General features: G+C 52.9%; 1 protein-coding gene across 1 annotated transcript in view; it reads left to right on the forward strand.

Annotated features, from left to right (window-relative positions):
- The first annotated feature begins 1328 nt into the window (after positions 1–1328).
- JAM3 (junctional adhesion molecule 3) overlaps positions 1329–20472 on the forward strand; it is a 34743-nt gene continuing 15599 nt past the window's right edge. Inside the window, exon 1 of the mRNA XM_059867197.1 lies at positions 1329–1443. Coding sequence (XP_059723180.1) covers positions 1392–1443 — 52 coding nt within the window. The 5' untranslated portion in view covers positions 1329–1391. The remainder of the gene's footprint in view (positions 1444–20472) is intronic.

A 20472-nucleotide genomic window follows, 5' to 3' on the forward strand; every position in this document is an offset into this window, starting at 1 on the left:
TCTTTAAGATCCCTCCCAATGAAAATCCTTCTGTGATTCTGTGACTCAGGAAGTTCCTCAAGAGCAGCATTCTCTGCCCAGCTGCTTGTTTATGTTTCTTGCTTACTTTAAGTTGTTGAAAGTTTATAGCGAAATTCACAGACCAGTGAGAGTTGGCTTTTCAGGGCCAATTCTCAGAGAAATCTCTTTTTAGGGGTTCTTGTTAAACACAAGGGGGAAACACTTTGGAAAAAAAACTTGGATGGGTTTTGTAACCACAATTGTTGCTAATATCCTGGCTCAAAAACAGTGAAGTCCTCCTGGTGCCTTGCTCGGGGTGAGTTTCCTTCTCTCCACAGAGCTTAACCAGAGGTTGGGACCGGCCCCTCTCTGCACCACGGGTGGGACCACCCCCTCTTCCCACCCGTGGGGTCCCACTGCCAGGATCACCCCTCTCCCCACCCGCGGGGTCCCACTGCCAGGATCACCCCCTCTCCCCACCCGCGGGGTCCCACTGCCAGGATCACCCCCTCTCCCCACCCGCGGGGTCCCACTGGCAGGATCTCCCTCTCTCCCGACCTGCCGGGGATTCCACGGGCAGGACCGGCCCCTCTCCCCTCCCGTCACGGTCCCACTGCCAGGATCACTCCCTCTTCCCACCCACGGGGGTCCCAAGAGCGGGATCACTCTTTCTCCCCGCCGGTTGGGGGTTCCACTAACGGGACCGACCCTTCTCCCCACTCGCCGGGGGTCTCACTACCGGAATCTCCATCTCTCCCATCCGGCGAGGGTCCCACAAGGAGGAATGGCCCCTCTTCTCACTGCGTGGACATGCCACTGCCGGACCATCTCCTTTCTCCATTAACGGGGGTTCCACTGCCGGGACCATCCCCTCTCGCCACCCGTGGGCATCCCACGGCCGGGACCATCTCCTCTCCCCATCCACGAGCATCCCACTGCCCAGACCGTCCCCTCTCCCCATTCACGGAAGCCTCCCTGCCGGGACCATCCCCGTTCCCCACACGCGGGGGTCTCAGTGCCGGGACCATCCCCTCTCCCCATACACGGGGGTCACATTGCCGGGACCATCCCCTCTCCCCATACACGGGGGTCACATTGCCGGGACCATCCCTTCTCCCCATACACGGGGGTCCCATTGCCGGGACCATCCCCCCTCCCCATTCACCATCCCCCTGCCGGGACCATCCCTTCTTCCACGCGGCGGGCCCGGGCCGCGCCCTGCCCGTGGGTGCGGTGCGTGCCCCCTCCCCTCCCGTGCCGAGCCGTGCCGTGCCGGGCCCGCCCCCGGCCGGTGCCCCCGCGGAGCCGGGACCGGGCTGGCGGCACCCCCGCCCCCGGGCCGGCGCCGCCCGGGCAGTGCGCAGGCTCGGCTCGGCTCCGCACACCCCATCATGGCGCTGCGGCGGCCGGAGCTGCTCCGGCTCCTGCTCCTGCCCCTGCTCGGTGAGTACCGGCCGGCAGCGCCCGCTCCGCCCCGCGCCGCCCGCCGCCGGCCCCGCCGCCCGCGGACCGCGGTGCGCTGCTCCCGTCCGGATCCCGGAGCCGGGGAGGGAGGAGGGATGCGATGTCCCTGTCCCCATACCGGAGTCGGGGAGGGAGGAGGGATGCGGTGTCCCTGTCCGGATCCCGGAGCCGGGGAGGGAGGAGGGATGCGGTGTCCCTGTCTCCATCCCGGAGTCGGGGATGAGGTGTCCCTGTCCCCATCCCGGAGTCGGGGATGAGGTGTCCCTGTCCCCATCCCGGAGAGAAAGAAGGAGGAGGGATGCGCCGCCCCGGTTGCGATCCCAGGGAAAGAGGGAGATGCGCTGGCCGGTCGGGATCCCGGGGCAGGGAGGGAGGAGGGATGCGCTGCCCTCGTCCCCATCCTGAAGTGAAAGAAGGCGGAGGGATGCGCTGCCCCGGTTGCGATCCCAGGGAAAGGGGGTGATGCGCTGCCCCCGTCACCATCCCGGGGAAGGGCAGGGATGCGCTGCCCCTGCCTCTGCCCTTGCCCCTGCTCCTGCCCCTGCCCCTGCCCCTGCCCCTGCCCCTGCCTCTGCCCCTGCCCTGCCTCTGCCCCTGCCTCTGCCCCTGCCCCTGCCCCTGCTCCTGCCCCTGCCCCTGCCCCTGCCCCTGCCCCTGCCCCTGCCCCTGCTCCTGCTCCTGCTCCTGCCCCTGCCCCTGCCCCTGCCCCTGCCCCTGCCCCTGCCCCTGCTCCTGCCCCTGCCCCTGCTCCTGCCCCTGCCCCTGCCCCTGCTCCTGCTCCTGCCCCTGCCCCTGCCCCTGCCCCTGCCCCTGCCCCTGCTCCTGCTCCTGCCCCTGCCTCTGCCCCTGCCCCTGCCCCTGCCCCTGCCTCTGCCTCTGCCCTTGCCCCTGCCTCTGCCCCTGCCTCCACCTTGCCCCTGCCCCTGCCTCTGCTCCTGCCTCTGCCCCTGCCCCTGCCCCTGCCCCTGCCCCTGCTCCTGCCCCTGCCTGGCCCCGGGGAAGGGAGGGGAGGGATGCGCTGGCCCGAGCGCGGGGGATGCGGGGACAGCGTGGGAGCCGCCGGGATGGGGACGGGCCAGCACACGGGTCCAGGGCAGGCTGGCAACAAGGACCCGCCGGATGCTGCAGGGAGCGTGGGACACACACAGGAGAGGGGGAAACATCCCAAAACCCAGCTCAGCAAGGAGCGGGTCCAGGGCTGAGGGTGCCAGGAATGTGCAGGCTCGGCAGGCAGGCAGGGCGGACACTAGTGCCTATTCAAGACCAGGCACAGGCGCCTATTGTTCGGGGGGCCCCGCATGAATGTTTGCAGTTTTAATTGCAAAAACATTTGCTAATTCCGCTCAGGAATGAATTTGGGCTCATTTGTTGTCTGGCTATTAATAGCTGGGGGGATGAGGAGGGGGACAGCAGCCGGTGGGCTCGTGTTGTCCTCCCCCCCTCTGCCCAGATGGCAGGAGGAGAAGATGGGGTGGAGTGGGGTTAGGCTGACAACCAGCCTACAGCTGAGTACCAAAATACACGGGGCTGAGCGTGTACAAGCTCACCAGTCACTGTTTTGGGTCAACATTCAAGGGAGTGAATGGAAATATTTCAAACAGTTTATCTAAGGACAAAAAACACTCCTCCAGTGACTCCAGAGAACTCACAGAGTCGCTTTGGGTCTCAAATAAAGTGAGATTTGGGCACTATTTACCCAATCAGTCAGCGGAGGGGTGTGAAGATGACTCTGACACTCATCCCCAACAAGCAGAGGGTTGTCACGCGCTCCAGGCTCTGGTGTTCACTTGCTTTGCTGTGGTTTGGAGCTGAAACAGCTTCAGCAGGAGAAATCAGGAGTGCCTGATCCCAGAGCATCACACAGTCTGCCCAGTGCTAGCTCTGGATTCAGCTGCTCCCTTTGAATGGGAAAAACCACACATTTAACACGACTTTCCCTGGCAGAGGGGCTGCAGGATAGAAAGATGCCCCATTTCCTTCTTGTGTTGCGTGAGCAGAGCCCAAGTGTTCTGTTGAATCTGGCCTAAAAGATAGGAAGAATGGAAACAAACTCCAGATATTTCTGTGTTTCTTCAGACAGACAGTTGCTAAAAGCAGCCAAACCCCACTGGTTTCACACCTCTGCCTGAGAGCATTTACCTGGTGAGTGAACCCAGTGGTGCCAGGCTTTGCTTTCCATTAAATTCAAAGTCAGAGTGTCTCATCCTGTGTTGATTTCCAGTAATGTTTGAATTTGGGGTCATAAACCCAAAAGATTGGACAGAGTGAGGGTGAGAATAAAAAGGTTTTTTCCATCATGCTTGACTTGAGGTGCTGGGGGCACCCCACTAAAATAGGGTTATGCTGTCGGCAGTACATAAAATCAGACATGCTCTGAAGCCTGCAGGGCTGGTGCTGGGTAGTGGGATGGGAGTGTGACTGGAAGGAAGTGTTTGTGCCAACTGATTACCTGGGGGAGAAAAAAGAAAAAGGCATGAAAAGAAGGAGACAAAGCTCCCAAGATGCTGAGATGCCAATCTGACCTGCTCTAGACTCTGAGGTGCTGCTTGGACTCCCGAGTGCTGCGAGCTGGGCTTGCCTCCTGCTGTGTGCTGCTGCCAGAACAGCCCCTGTTCTTGCTCGTGGCCTTAAAACATTGCCATGGAAGGGGAGCCAGTGAAGCATGGAGCGTTCAGAGCATTCCCAGCTCTAGGCACTGAAAGCCTTAAAGGTTCTGCACATCAGGGAAATGCCATGGCCACGATTAAAGCAGCGGACGCTCTCGGCGGCGCTGATGGAGAGCCGGGCTCACGGCTGACATCACTTCTACCTCCAGCTCTCTCTCCTTGCCAGCTTCCCCGTGGAAACAAATATTTGGATTTTAGAGGATTTCACGGGTTGGGCTGAGGGCAGTGCTGTGGAGACCCTCCCAAAACTCTCGAGTATTTCCTGTTGAAAATAGAACATGCTGATAGCCTGTAGTCCTTGATGGGGAGATATGGGCAAGTCCCAGGCACATTTCAGTTTTAAAGCTCATTATATTCAAATCTCCTTTTGATTTAATTCTGAGGGCTTGGTAATAGGTTGGATTTCGCAAAAGGCTTTTTAAAATCTATGGAGTAGAAGTTCTCATTTCCTTTTTTTTTTTTTTTTTTAATATATGAAGTCCATCTGTCCCAGCCACCAACAACTGTTCTGAGTCAGCTGTCAGTGCCAAAAACCCCTCGGTGGAAATGTTGTTAGCTCCCTTGCAGTGATGATAAGTTGCTTGTTGGTATTTTCTGATGGGAAGTATTTGTAGTATCGCTTTCTTTTCAACAGGCAGTAAAAAACCAGGACAAACGGCTTTGAGAGCCCTGCCAAAATCAGATGCTTAATAACATCTTCTAAAAAATTCCTAGGAAGGGCTTGGTGTTCCTTTTTGGGTAAGCAGGGTCTGGCATGGCCACCAAAGAGTGGTTGGATGCACATCTCCTTTACAGCTGTTGACAAAGAACGTGACACCAGCACATTCCCTCTTGCCCCGAATGCTTCTGAGAATTTCTTGGTTGCTGAAACACGAGGAGATCCAAAGAGTAAAATGTGTTTGCTTTAGTCTGTGGACTGAGATGTTGCTCTGCTTTGTGAGCTTGGGTTCTTTCAGTGTTTATTTTCCCTGTACAAGTTGAATTCTGGGTCTCTTGGCCCGCTGCAGTTGTTTTTCAATTATCTGTCCACACACGGAGGATTTGCACCAGGGACACGCTTGGAGTCGCCAAAAAATCACCTAAACAAGTAAATAAAGCAGAATGAGCTGCTGCATTTAGCTCCACCAACAAGGACAAGAGCTGTGGGTGGCCTCCTGCCAGTTTGCCCCTAACTTTAGCCATCCCCAAAGGGCACAGCAAGGATCGGCCCCACTCACTCCCTCTTCCCTTGCAGCTTGCTTGGATTATCAGTGAAGTTTCTCTTGCAAATTGGGCTGGCTGCTGGCTCATCCTCTGCCATGAGTGTTTGTGTGTTAGAGCAGAACTGGCCTCCCAGTTGTATATTTAGAGCTAATGCTTCACAGTTGATTGCATCAAGCCCTGATGATCCGGAGAAGGTTCGTGAACTCCTTACGGAGCCAGCCTGAAGTGGTGGGAGGGAGTTAGCAAAGGCAAAGATTTCCACAGCCCAGCAGCATCCCAGGTCCTCAAGAGTCCTTTCTGCACAACAAGAGCTTGTGCTGCCAACATGCCCCTCAACAAGATAAAACCATGCTCTGTGCAAAGAAAGAGCCGGTGGCCAGCTTGGAAACTGCTGTTTGTGCAAAAGGAGATGAGTTCCAGATATAAAATTAATTAGGATAATTACATTCTCAATCTGGCTTCTCTATCGACGGGAATTTGAGCTGCAGCGTCTCCTCCTGATTGATAAGGGCTGGTTGCCTTCCCTCAGAGTCCCCAGGGAGTATCATGTTTTTGTGAGACAGGATCAAACCCCAGCTAAGCACTCAACATCGCTCCTGGGAGGCGGAGGAGTCAGGGCGTGTGCAGCAAACCCCGGTCCCTCGCTGAGTCAGGGCACGGCCTCAGAACCAGCTAATGGCTTTAATTGCACTAATGAATGTTCTAGACACAGCCTGAAATTCCCCCCAAAGGGCCTGGATTGCTGCTTGGGTGCAGTTCTGGCAATAGCCGTGCTTGGGGCAGAGGAAATACCTGCTGGGTCACAGCGCTCCAGCTCCCTGCTGGAAACCAGAGGTTTCACTTTTCAGAAGAATAAATAATAACATAAAAACTGGAGGATTTTTTGGCTGGAAAGCTCAGGTCTTTGTTTGCTTGTGACCCTTCAGAGCACCAACAGGAATAACCTGAGGGGAGAGGTGTGGTTTGGAGAGTTTCAATTCTTTTTTTTGTGGGGACTTAGCAAAATAAATCTGTGAGGAACAGGACAGTGAGGAGTTCATGGAGTCCATTCCTTGGGCTTCACCAAAATCAATCTGGGGAACAGGACAGTGAGTTCAAGGAGTCCTTTCTTTGGGTTTCACCACAATAAATCTGGGGTACAGGACAGCGAGGAGTTCATGGAGTCCATTCCTTGGGCTTCACCACAATAAATCTGGGATAGAGGACAGTGAGGAGTTCATGGAGTCCATTCCTCGGGCTTCACCAAAATCAATCTGGGGAACAGGACAGTGAGGAGTTCATGGAGTCCATCCCTTCACCAGAACACTGGTGTCAGGGATTATCAACTCCTCACAAGCTCCTGCTTCTCATTTCAGGGGTCAGGCATCCTCTTTGGGGTTGAACATTGAGGGAGGTGTATTTTAAAGGTGTTTTCTGCTCAGAAACAGCCAGCTGAGGTCCTGCTGTCACTTTGGTGGCCTTGCTGCCACTCTGAGGAAGCTTTGTGTGACTCCTGGGCAGGACTTCAGCTGTCCAGCACAGGGAGGGCAGCACCAGGACAGCTGCAAACGGAGCTGGAGTCCTGTTCTTCAGAGCAACATCCTCAGCCAGGCCTTCAAATGTCTTAGAAAAAAAAAACAATATGTAAAAAGTGAGTTTTGGAGGGGGAGCTTCTCTGCAGTTCCTCAGTGTCTTGTCAAAGGTGCTCCTGTGCTGTGTTGGGAATTGCTTTAGGTGCATGTTCCAAACCAGAGAACAGGCAGAGAAATGAGCAGCAGGGGCAGGAGCAAAATTTATAAATGGGAGTTGGCCAAAAAAAAAAAAAGCCCAAAAAAACAAACAAGCAAACAAACAAAACAAAACCCCCCCCAAAAAACCCCAAAAAACTCAAAAAACCCCAAAAAACTCAAAAAACCCCAAAAAACCCCAAAACAACAAGTATTTTAGAAATTTCTCCAGCTCCTGAGAGCCCAGTTGGGTTGGATTCCCATGAACTCACCTGTAAAATGCTGTCAGGTGAGAGTCCAGTCAGCTCTGGGCTGGCATTGGCTCATCAAAGAGAAACAAAGGCACATACATGTTGTAACCTGACAGCCCACAGGTACTTCAGATAAGCTCGAAAAATTAATGGGAATTGTTCTGTCATGCAAGAATTGCTTGTCAGTATAAATAATCCCAGGTATTGGGCTCTGTGGTGCCCCTCATGGGCTGGAGCACAGGGCTTAAGACTCAGTTACAAGGGGAAATGAAGGTTTTTCAGAGCACCAATAGATGAAATTAAATTGTGTTCAGATAATGCTTAAGGTTTTCTTTTCTTTTTTTTTTTTTTAAGTCATAAATCCTAGGGATTTCAGAGTTAAAGCCAGAACATGCTGGAACCTACTCCCTTCAATGTACCTGATTATTCCAACACAAATGTGAGATCAGCAGGTTTTTTAGGAGTCCTCTTAATTCTTTTGGGCACAGCTGGCTCATTTGAAGACACTGAGCTTTAAAACTGCAGCATGCCAGGGACTTACTCTATCTTTGGCATGAGGCTAAAAGGCAGCAGTGGGCAATGTTCAGCAGTATTTCAAGATTTTTAATCATACTATTAAAAATATATTTCGTTGGCCTAGGTAAGATTTTCTGCTGAGCTGGAGAAATCCACTGAAATCTAAGGGGATTTTGTTCCTATTACTAGGCTGGGTTTCTAATGCCTGTGACCTCCTCTGAAAATCCCTGCCTTAATAAACTTTGGGCAATTTCTTATATAAGTGGCCAGTATTTGACAGAGAGGATGTAAATCAGGACACTTTTGGGCTCTGTTTTGAAGGGTGGGAGTGAAATACTTCTCAAATTCAGGTCTGTTGACTTTCCTGCTCTCTGCCATTGAGACATTTAATTAAATTGGCATTTTTGACACTCTTGCCTGGTGTATCTCAAGATGCTCAGCCGTGAGGTCCTTCAGTGCTTGCTGAAGGAGCCCATGAAAGTCCCACGTATCCAAAGGAAGTCAGGAGTTGTGTTTCATTAGTGACATGGAATAAGGCTGGCAAGCAAGGTCATGGAGGAGAGCTCTTTTTTACCTTTTAACAGACAAGCAGAGCTCTGCACAGCAGTCCTGCTTTTTGTTCCCAGTGGAAAGGTTCCTGCCACTTTTCATCCCTCCAGGGTGGCTGTGTGTTCTCTCAGACCTGGAGTGGAGGTGGCTGCACAGCAGAGAACTTAATGATTTTGTCAGTAAATGGCCAAGCTCTTTCAGCCCCAAAATCACCCGTGGAGACAGCATTTATTGTTTTGCCAGGATGTTATCCTTGGAAAACAGAGGTTTGATGGATGCTGCTGCTGGTACCTGCCTTCCAGAACAGCTTCTGTTCACGGCTGTTTGCTGCGGGCTGGCAAAAAAAAGAGAAAGAAAAAGCAAAAACTCACTGGGAGCTCCCCAAAAGATTAATTCTGCTGCTCTCAGGCTGCCATAAAGATGAGGAGCGTTCCTGGGAGTATGGGATGATAACTGGCTGTGTGAATTGTGGTGCTGGGAAGAGCCCCTGTGTCCACAGCAGCTTTTCCCACGGACCTCAGGGCCCATTAAGGAGATTGCTGCCTGCTAATGGACTTCCTCCTGAGCCTCTGGCTGCTGACACTCTCCTGAATGATTTCCTGCAGCTCACACGGCAGGGAAGGTGTTGCAAAGTCCTGCAGCTCTTGCTGCTTCTGTAAAAAAGCTTTTATCCCCTCAAAGGGAACTTATCAACAGCTATTTTTAATACACACTTAAGTCTTTGCTTTAATCTTTTTCTTCCGTGTTGATCTTCAGCAAAAACCTTGCAGATAAATATTTCTTCGTGCCCACCACGTTGTTTGGAGCTGGGTATTTTTAGAGCCTGGAAAACATCCGCTCTGTGCTAGGGAGGTCCTGGGCATCTTGGAAAGGGAAGTCCCAGCTCTGTGCTCTGGAGCTCTGGTCTAGCCCAGCCTATGGGAGCCCTTGGGAGAAGTTGTTGAGGTGTTTAGGTACCAGCAGAGTGGAAGGAGTCAGGCACCCCTGTCTCGGCAGTCTCTGTGGTCAGGATGACCCCGAGATGTGTCAGAGTCTCTTTTCCCAGCTTGGCAACTGAAGAAGGAGTCAGGATTCTTCAGCTCTGGTTTTCAAGGTTGTTTATTTTCTCTTATCTAGTACATTCTTTCTCTGAGCTGCTGAGGTCTGTCCAGCAGGTCAGTCCATGGCACACTGCCCACCTCAGGGCGGGGTTGTCTTTTTATACTAAAAGCTACGTTTACTTTATTTACAATAATTTTCCAATACCAATCACCTATGTTAGACAGTCTGTCTCTGCTCTAAACCAATCCAGAAGTGCCACCATCACCCAGAAGATGGAGGCTGGAAGAAGGAGAAAGAAGGACATGGCTTGCCCAGATTCCTCCATATCGGCCTCTGAATCCCCATTCTAAAAACCCCAAAATTCTACTTTTCACCCTGTGACAAACTAACTATCATTCTACTTAAACTTTTATGGCTTGTAAATCTTCATATAAGGTTGGTAATTGTTTCCATGGGTCAAGATCAAAGGCACAGGGGTCTTGGGCTCTGTGCCAAGGTCTCTCAGCCCCCTGGCAGGGGCTCGAGCCAGAGGGGTGTCCTGGGTTCCGACACCCCTGTTAGTGTCTGTTGGGAGACATGAGCCATGGAACAGGTTGGCTTCACCCACCACGGATCTCCTTGCTGATCTAGAGGCTCCCACACAGCACAGGAGGTGCTGCTTTCCCCCCTCTTTGCTGTTAGCTGCTCTGCTGAGGTTGCAGGTGGGGGCTGCTCTGATTTGAGGCGATGCCTTATCTCCTTCAGAGCTGATGGAGTTGCCTCTGAACTGGCAGAGTGCCTTGTAATTGCCTACTGAGCCTCGTGGGCTCTCCCTCAAGCAGAACTGGCTGTTTGAGTTGGTAAACATCCTTCTGGAGCTGGTGTTTTCCTTCATTCTGGCCAGTTTTCAGCATCCCATAAATCTCAGGGCAGCGTGGAGCTCTGCCTGCTGGAGCTGCCTCGCGCGTGCTGGAGAGGAGCTTACACCAGGTACCAACCCCTCCCTGCTGCCACAGAAATGCTCTGCTGGGCCTGGCCAGCACACAGCTGTCCTCTCCCACACAGCAGGGCGAGAGGAGCCCTTTGAAGTCCGTGCTGGGGCTGGCAGCAGCTCCCGAGGCACCCCGGTACCCCCCTCTCCCACTGCCAACTGCTCCTCCAGGCCAACAGCTGAGCTGCCACCAGGGCTGATCATCCTGCAGGGCTGGGGCTTTGCCAGGGCCAGAGGGCTGTCTCTGTCATATTGTCTGAAAAATCCCTTTTTTCTCCTGGGAAGCTTCAGCTTCTCCACGTTTTGCTCCTCTGGAATGTGATTTGGAGAATTGTTAACCCAGCATGTGAATTGTTTTTAATTAATGGCCAATCACAGCTAGCTGTGTCAGACTCTGAGTCCGTCATGAATTTTTATTACCATTCTTGTTAAGCCTTCTGATGTCTCCTTTCTCTTTCTTTAGTATAGTTTTAGTATATAATTTTATTTTAACATAATATAAAAATATAATATAATAAGCATAATATAATGTAATGTAATATAATTAATATAATATAATAAATATAATTAATATAATATAATGTAATGTAATATAATTAATATAATATAATATAATTAATATAATATAATATAATATAATATAATATAATATAATATAATATAATATAATATAATATAATATAATATAATATAATATAATATATTAATATTAGATCAACCTTCTAAGAACTTGGAGTCAATTCTTATCTCTCACCTTGTCCTGGGGACCCTCACAGCACCCCAACAATTAATAACCACAATTGGTGTCCCCGAGTGAGTGGCACCCCAACAGAGGGGACTCCAGATTCCAGTTTATCCCTCGGCATGGGAGGATTTGGGGGCTTTGGGGGCTCTTTGCCCACGTGCCAAGGCGTGCTCATCGCCCACCAGCCTCCTGCTGCTGCTCCACAGCAGGGATTGTTCTCCCTGCCTGGGCAGGCTCCTGCTGTTCTGCTGCAGGCTCCTTGATCCTCCTCTTTCTGCAAATATTTGGAACAGATCCTTTTTGGCTGTTTTGACAGTTTGACTCAGCTGTTAAATGACAAAAGCGAGCTGGAGCCAGGTTCACCGTGGTTACAAGCAGCTCTACAGAGAGGGGAGCTGAGGGTCAAATTCAGATCGGGGCTGTGTGGGAGAGGTCCTGGCCTCGAGGCTTGGTCCTGGAGCAGGGTTGGATGCAGCAGCTCTGCCTGCAGCGTGCAAGGGCCTCCCTAACCTTTGCTGGCTGACACTGCACAGTCCCGAGGAGAGCCTGGTTTTGGAGTGACAAATATGCCATCATTCTGGCTGCTTCCATATTTCCCAAGAGCTTTTCAATTCCTGGCTCATCCTCGGTCACTTCTGAGGCACACATGCTGTAAGTCTCACATCTGTCACTCAGCTCCATGTCCTGGACATGAGGCAAAGACTCCCTTGGCTATCAAGGCTTCTCTCTTTCCTCCCTCCCGAGTTTCCTCATGGTATCTGTGCCCCTCATTGAAAAGCAGTAGCTCCTTCAAAGACATGCAGGGAAGCCCATTTGCAGAATTTACAGCTGCTTCCCCAGGCTTGAGTGTCCTGCTCTTTAAGAGCAAGCTTTTAAGCGTGTTCTTAAGTGGGAAGATAAGTGGTGTTAGGATCCTTTCATCTTCTGGCTCAGAGCAGGCTGGAGATAACTGATAAAGGGATGACAGCAAGGAAGATGCATAGGCACCTTTGGATTTAATTCCTACTTTGCAAGGCAGTCTTTAAAGCACATCTTGGGTGGGAACAGAGGCTGGTAAAATAAAGCTGGGCCTTCCCTTCTCAGCATATGTCTTTTCCTCATGTCTCTGAGGCAGATCCTCTGTGTGTGCCAGCAGGCTGAGCCGGGTTCTCCATCTCTGAGCCTTCCTTCTGCTGCTGACATTCGAGGGACTTGGCTGGGGCTGTCTCTAGACACTGTTTCGGCTGGTGATTTCATTTGCACATTTCTTTTTTTAAAGCTTTTTTTTTTTTTTGCAGCAGTCCTTTGCACATTTGGGCTGTGCTTTAAACAGCGCCGCGCTGGCAGCCCCGCACGTGATGGGCTGAGCTGCATTCCTGTGCCAGGGGCTGTGAGACAGCACCCTCAGCCCAGCCTGGGGGCAGGCTCCAGAGCCCTCCTGAACAGACCCTGCATTCAGCTCCAGAATTCCTGCCTTAGCCCCTCGTCTGCTGGCTGGAACAGGTGGCAAGCACATGGCTGTGGGGGTCTGTGCTGGGGGTGGTCTTCAGGGTCAGCTGTACCACAGAATCACAGAATGATGAGGTTGGAAGAGACCTCTAAGATCATAGAGTCCAACCTGTGCCCTAACACCTCCACTAGACTGTAGCACCAAGTGCCATGTCCAGCCTTCTTTTAAACACATCCAGAGATGGTGATTCTACCACCTCCCTGGGAAGAGCATTCCAGTACTTTGTTATTCTTTTGGTGAAAAATTTCTTCCTAATATCCAGCCTGTACCTTCCCTGCCATAGCTTGAGACTGTGTCCCCTGGTTCTGTCAGTGCTGCCTGGTGGAAGAGACCAACCCCACCTGTCTACAGCCTCCCTTCAGGAGTATGCAGCCCACATTCCTGCTACACCCCCCTGCCTCACCTTCTGGCCCAGCTGGCCCTGGGCCACCCAGCCCAGAGGTTGCTGGCCACGTCCACGTGCTGCTTGTGGAGAGCAAACCACTTGAAAGTGGGGTGTCTGTGGGCCGAGCCTGCCCCAGCCTGCTGCCTGCTCCTCCGGGGGACTGGGGGGAAGCAGCTGGGGCAGAATGTGCCAGAAGCTCCCCAGCACCTCGGGGCACACCCACTCTGTGTCCCACATCCTGGGGATGGCACCTGAGCAGCTCCAGAGGCTGCTCCCCAGCAGGACATTGCACAGGCTCTGCTGGGAGCAGTGGGGCTGGTGAGCTCCCAGCCATGCCAGACCTAGAACAGAGGTAAAAGTGGAGCTGTTTGAGCCAGGGAGTTCCTTGGCAGGGCTTTGGCACAGTGTGCAGGCGAGCACGATCCAGAGGAGGCAGTGCCTCGTGCCCTGGGAAGCTCAGATCCAGGTGCTGCTGTTGATTTTCCTGTTGTGTTATCAGGGACTTCTGTTCCCAGCTCTCTGCGTGGTGCCAGGTCTCTCCAGACGAGGCTACAAACCTTCCCACAGCACTCCCCACATCCCTGCCCCTCAGGCTCTCTCTGCGGAGCTGCTGCAGCTGGGCAGGGCTGGCTCTGCCACCCTGGACCTGCATGCCAGCCCCAAGTGTGAGCAGCGGCTGCAGCTTCCTCTGGGATCAGCCCCCAGTGCCTCTGCACCTCGCTGTTACTCAGCACTTTTCCCTGACAGGGAATTAAGTAGGATTTCTAGGTCATTGTGGGGCTGTCAGGAGGAATCGTCTCCTGCAGACCTCATTATCAAGGCTCTTTCTGCAATGCCAGACTTCAGAACAATTGCAGCCTGCTTCCCTAAACACTGACTAATGAGACAGAGCTGTTAGCAGCAGTTTGCTAAATAAAGGCTGTTTCTGCCTGAGACAGAATAAAGCCAGACGGGATTTTGGTAGCTGTCTCTCACACAGGAGGTATTTCAAAGGACCCTGATTAAAATAACGAGGTAGATGCTGCTCTCGTGGTGGCTGCGTGGGGTCAGTGCTCGATGCCAGCACCAGGTGCTTCCCCACAGCAGGGACTTTAACTTGTGCTCAAGAAACCTGAAATTCTCTCCTTGGTTTCAGGGTATCCTGAGCCTCTCCCTGAGCTCCCGTGCCTTTGTCCTGAGCTGGGTGCTGACCTCCCTTTCCTTGGGTGTCACAGGAAGATGTTCTGTGATCCCCAGCTTGCAGCCAAGCTGACCCAGCATTCACACACGTGGCTTTGGGAGGGCAGCTGAGCAGAAGGGACAAGCGTGACAAGTGTGACAAGTGTGACAAGTGTGTGGCAGCTTTTGAGAGCAGCTGGGGGGTGCAGCCTGCCCAGAGGAGACAGGTGAGATCTCAGCTTGTGTCTGGGCACTGAGCAGACAGGATGCAGCCCCCACCTGGGTAGGGTAAAGCCAGGTGACTTCTGTTGATGTGCCTGTAATGAGATTTTTCATCCTCCCTCTCTTCCTGTTGTCAGAAGGGCCTGGATTAAAGATAAACTCTGGAGCATGATGGGATGAGTCCTTGCCTCTGGCTGGAGCAGGCACAGGAGGGCTGGGGAGTTTTCCCTGGCCAGTTTTGTTTGAAGAGGTGCTTTGATGTGGCAGTGGGAGTCCATGGAAGGTAAATGGTGTCTAGACAGGTTTTTCTCACTCTCTGTTGTTATCTCTGAAGCAGCAGGAATGGTGCCAAGCAGGCTGAATGGCTCCAGAGGCAGAGCTGTTTCTAGAAAGATGGAAGATGGTTCTTCAGGAGAATCCAGGACAGCTCTCGCCAGACCCTGGCTGAACCTCTTGCAGGTGGAACCTGGATTACTTAATTGCAGGTAGATGCTCCTAAGAGTGAGCAAGAGAGGTCCAGGAGGTGTCCAGTGTGTCTCCAGCGAGCTGGCAGGGCAGAGAGGTCCAGGAGAGCTCCATGACCAGTGCTGTGGCTGGCAGGTTGGGAATCCAGGGTGATCCAGTCGATTCTGGCAGCAGCAGAGTGCTGAGAGAAGGCTCCCTTGGTCTGGCTAGCTGGAGGGAGGCAGGACTTGCCCAGCAGAGCTGGCCTGGGTGCCCAGTGGCTGCGGCAGTGGTGGTCTGTGGCTGTGGGAGGGAAGGGGAAGGGGAAGGCAGGCTGGGATCTGGAGAGACCTGTGGCTGGCTGGCAGGCGCTGCTCTCAGCGCTGTCTCTGATCTGCCATCTCCCCAGGCTGTTTGGGAGGGGAAGTGGAGACTGGATTCAAATGCCTATTGTCTGTCCTTCAGCTGGGAGCAGAGCCAGGAGAGAGAGAGAGGTGCTGGCAGCATCTGATCCAGGGGCAGATGCAAGGGGAAGCACACTCAGCCGTGAAACGCTGGCACTGGGATTTCACGGGAGCCTCAAAGGTTAAGTGCCATGTGCTGGAATGTGTGCATGAAGGTCAGGAGAGAAATCCAGGGCTCCTGGGATTCCTGCAGGGCTGGGGGGAGCTTTTTGCAGGCAGCTCTTGCCACAGGGACGAGGCCCTGTGCAGCATCTGTGTGCGGTCTGGGCTCCTGCTGCCCTGGGCCCCAGTTGTTCCAGCGTGGCCATGAGGAGGGCAGAGGCACGCTGTGCCAGCTTTGGTGTCACCTGGGGAGCCTCAGAGCAGCGCAGGTGAGCTCAGCCTGGCTCCCCTGTCCTGCAGCTGCCAGGTTCTGTGAGCTGAGCATTCCCCAGCCCTGCCTGTCCTCTCCCCCTGCCAGAGCAGGGCTCCAGCACAGGTTTAGGGCAGAGCTGGAAACTTGGCACCGAGGCTGGGAGCAGCCAAGAGCCCAGCTTGCTCCTCTGTGTCAGGGCTGGCTTCTGAGCTGCTGTGGGGAGTGCAAATATGTTCCCAATCTGTTGGCTTCGCTGACATGGCTCCATGACACACAGGGAGCAGACACACTGACCAAGAAGGGGCCATTGTTACAGGGACCTTCCTGACTTCATCCCCAGCATCCACAGAGCTCAGTCCTCCCGGGTCCCCCAGCCTGAGCTGCACATTAGCACAGACAAGGCAGGGCTTTGCTCCTGCTTTACTCAATTTGTCCATCCCTGTGCCCTGATCTGGCCCTTTGATTTCCGTGCTGATCTCTGGCAGGCAGGTATTAATTCAAGCTGTAGATAAAAGCAGTTCCAAGCATTGCCTCCCTGAGAAGCAGCCCAGACATCCAGTGACACATTGCTAATTGCAGCCAGGCAGACAGATAGCAGTGCTGGAGGCTGAGCAGCCAGGGGCTCATGGGCTGATGGACAGGTTGGGGTTTTGGCCAAGGAAGAATGAAGGCCCCAAGAAAAGCAGAGAAGAGGAAGGGAGTTACCTCATTTGTTTTCAGCAGGGTTGTCCTCTGAGAGGTATTTCCTTAAGCTTTATGCAGTTCGAATTTAGTTGCAACTTTTATGAACAATAAAGGCTTCCATGGCTTCCCTCGGAGGAACTGGAACGAATCCAAATAGATTTTAGTCCTGAGAAGCAGATCCTGTTATTAATGTCAGCCTAATCATTTCTTTCCATCTCCTTCCCACCTTTCTTGCCATTCATGCTGCTAAAGCCTCCAGGCAAGTTACCAAGTCCAGTCTACCCCTTTGAGCTGCTTCTGACTTTAGAGCCTCCCCTGGCTTTTTGAGGGCATTTAATATGCCTGCCCCAGGCTGGAGTGGGGACTGTCCCATGCCTCAGGAGAGAGCTGGCAGTGTGACACACGAAGCCCAGAGATGGCAGGGCAGTGGCACAGAGCTGAGCTGGACCAGGGGCCAGCACGTGCTGCTGTGCCCGTGTCTCCCTGGGAAAAGGGCCCCTGACCAGCGCTCCACTGGGAGCATTGGGCTGAGAAAATTCTCTGCTAAAAATAGCAGCAGATGATGTTTAAGGAGAAAAACAAGGCAGGGTCTGGGAGAAGTTGGTTCCCAGATATGTGGCTAATTCAACTCCCCCAGGACAAGTAATCTTTTAACCCCTCTGTGCCAAGGCTCCTTTCTGCTCTGTTAAACAGACTTGCCCTGCTCAGGAATCCAGGCTGGGGTGAGCCAGGATGGGTTTTGTCCTCTTTGCTCTGACACAGCATTACTCCCTTCCCTCTCCCCCTGCTCATTTATGCTGTCATCTTCCTAACAGCTCTGTGTGTTACGCTTTTCATCTTTATCTGTCTGTGACTTCACTTGGACTCCCTTTAATTCCCCAGTGCACTTCCTAAGAAAATAATCTCCCCTGAACCCTGCGGCGCTTCTCCCCGCGCAGGTTGGCAGCCTGTGCTTGCTCAGGCTGATGTTAACAAGGGAAGTCTTTTCAGATCTGCTCCTGTGATCCAGGGCTGCCCCTAAAATCACATCTCTGGGTTTGCACACAGCTCGCCGAGTGCCTTTCCCCCCTTGTGGGGCTGCGTCCTTTGTTCTGACGGATTCGCTGCAAAGCTTCAAAGCTGCCTGGCGGAGGCCGGCCCCAGCTCTCCCGCCTGGAATGACGGCAGAGGGATCTCTGTGAGCTCCTGGTGTGCTCACAGGCAGCTGGGGATGTTCCCTGGGTGCCTGCAGCAGGCTCCTGCAGCGTGCATTTCTGCGTGTTTCGTGGTGCGTTAGCGAGACAATTGCGGTTTGTACCGGGGGCTAGAATTATACGCAGGCAGGGGAAAAAAAAAGGCAAAAATTACACTGTAAAATTGGAGGAAATGTTCTTAAAACGGGAGCTGCTTTCAGTCTTGTCATAAATGATTTCTCTGTGTGCTTGCTCACGCCCTCTCCTGTTCCCTTCTCCAGCCTACTCCCGGCTCTTGGCTCGGATGACTGCTGCTCTCTTCCCAACTCCCATTTTCCACAGGAAGATGACATGGTTGGTCTCCAATAAGCAGAACCTCGGATCCGTGTTTTGCTGGTCAAGCTCTAGGCTGGAGGAGAAGGGAGGATCAGGAGATTAGAGTCACAGACAGAGGAATAGAGGATTATAGGCTAAACCCCTGCAAGTCTCTGTATTGATGGTTGGGACACAGCCAGACACTAAGGAGCACTGCAAAGCCTGGTGCTGATAGCATATCCGCTTATTTCCTGTCTTTGCATTGCAGGCAGCTTCTGAGATGTGTGTCCTCATCAAAAGCCAGGGTCAGGCAGGTACCAAGCATCCCAGCTCCCAGGGAAGTCAAATACCTGCTGAGATCAAGTCTGTGCCTCGGCTGGCGCTCAGCCTGGAAAACGTCACCGTGGCTTCTGAGATCCTCAGCAATCCCTGAGTCAAATTCCCACATGAGCCAAAAATAAAGGAACTTGCCCCTTTTCCCGTTGCAGTTCATTCCCTCGCCCTGACACTGGCCATAGATCCCTGTCACATCTCACTGACCCCACTCTGCCCTGCATTTCATCCCTCAGCATCTGTCTGCGGCCAGGAGAGTCCTGCTGGGAGGAAGGGAGAGGACAGCAGGAACACCATTGCCCCTGGCTTTTGTGTAGTTATCTGCTGGTTCCCTCCCACTTTGCACTAATTTGGTACCAGCATCTGCCACTTTGGGGAGGAAGGGGACTTGCTGAAGTGAGAAATAACGTAGGATGTGCCTGCATGGCAGCTCCTAGGGCTGGCTGAGGAAACAATGGAAGGCAAGTGGGAATAGGCAGGAAGGGTTGGTTTCAAATCTGCCCTGTGCAAAAGTTCCCACTGCTCTGCAGTGCTCACCATCTCTGTTCCTGGGATCTGCTGCTGCAAGGCATTCTCATCTGGTAAACAGGTCACAGAGTGGCATATCCACTGCTGCCTGAGATAGCGTGTGCCTTTGCTCTTCCTGGGATTTCCATTCTCATTTTTTTCCTCCAGTGAACTGGAACTGTACATCCTTACTGAGTACAGGGGATACTGAATGTGGAGGGACTGAGGCTCAGCAGAGGAATGTACAGCACTTGGGCAGATGGAAATTATGGGGGGAAACTCTGCACAGGAGACCCTCAGCTTCCTCGGGGTGCCAGGGGCCTGGCCAGCTGCATCCCTGGGATTTCCATGCCCTAAGCAGAGGTGGGGATGAGCTGCCCTCCTGGGATCCCCTCATCCCCATTTTATTTCCCTGGTGCTGGCTGTGAGCCAGCCCAGTTTGAAGGTGTAATTAGGCTGCCCATTTGTTAATGAAAATGGCAAGACCAGCACTGAGCACATCCTGGCTGGTTCGATGCGTTCCTGGTGGGATTTCTCTTCTGTTGTTTTGCCAAAATCTTGGTGCAGCTGTAAGGAGAAGCTCTCCTGCCTCAGAACCACACAGCAGGGCCACCTGCCCCTGTTTTTCCCTCCTGGAGATTCAGCCTAACACTGGAAGCCCAAAGCATCTCTGAGGGGCTTGACTCCAGAGGCCACCAGCAAGGCAAAGAAGTGGTCTGGGCAGGACTTAATCCCCTGGCAGAAGTTACCCACCCTATTCCCTGTTGCTCACACAAGGGAAATAAGACTTGCACTTCAGCCTCAGGTTTGTTGGGAAGGGGGAAGCAATACAGGAATGCAGGTAATGGTAATAGCAGCTTTCCTGTTCATGTTTCCTTTCTGTTCCCCCTCCACTACCCTTCATCCCTGATTTTGAGGGGTAAATTCCAACTCTTTCCATCTTCTGTCTGAGCTGAAGTTGGCCTGAAGTAAAATCCAGAAAGAGATGCAATCTGACATGCTGGAAGCTCTTGAGCCCTTGCTGCTTCCATCCTTATCTCTTTAAGTATTGGGTGTTAGTCATCCACACAAACATGGCACGTACAGCCAGTCCTCTCCAGGAGAGGGGCCAGAGCCCAGGGGGTGAGCTTGGGAAAACAGGAGAGCTAGGCCCAGATGAAGATGTTGGGCAAGGTTTATACAGCCACATCTGCAGGGTGTTAAATGAAGTATAAATGTCCATCTCCTGCTTGCTGGCAGCTGAGGGAGGGCCCCTTTGTGGGGCTGGTGCCTCCAGCCAGCTCTGTTGGGACAGAGGAAACCCCAATTTAATAAAATGGGGTCATTTCTGTGAAGGTGCTGATCTGCAGGACCTTAACATCTCATCTCTGCCCACGCTGCAATGCCACAGCAAGCAAAGGTTGTGAAACTCTGAGCTGCAGGAGCCCTGATCAGATGGTGGTTTGAGACAGTCTGTCTGCAGCTGCAGCCCAGTGTGATGAAACCAGGCTGGGGGAAACCATCAGAAAGCTCTGTGTGGTCTTCCCAGGCAGCACCTATGCTTCCTGCCTGCCTGGGAGACAGGAGGAGTGTTTGGCTGCAGAAGGAGCTGCTTTGCAGAGAAGCTTTTGACCCAAGAGGGTTCCAAATCTCCTTGAGAGCAACCTGTTCTACTCCTCAGGGTGGGTGTGCTTTGCTGTCTGGTTAGGAGGTAGAACAGTAAATCAGTAAATCCTCCTGTCCAAAAGGGAAAAGAAAAAAAAAAAAAAGCGAAGAAAAGAAGGAGGAGGAAAGAAAAAACTAAGAAAGAAAAAGAAAAGGAAGAGAAAAGCATGTGTGCGTGGCCTGGGTGCT

This window comes from Haemorhous mexicanus, chromosome 24, assembly GCF_027477595.1.
Source record: "Haemorhous mexicanus isolate bHaeMex1 chromosome 24, bHaeMex1.pri, whole genome shotgun sequence".
NCBI lineage: Eukaryota > Metazoa > Chordata > Aves > Passeriformes > Fringillidae > Haemorhous > Haemorhous mexicanus.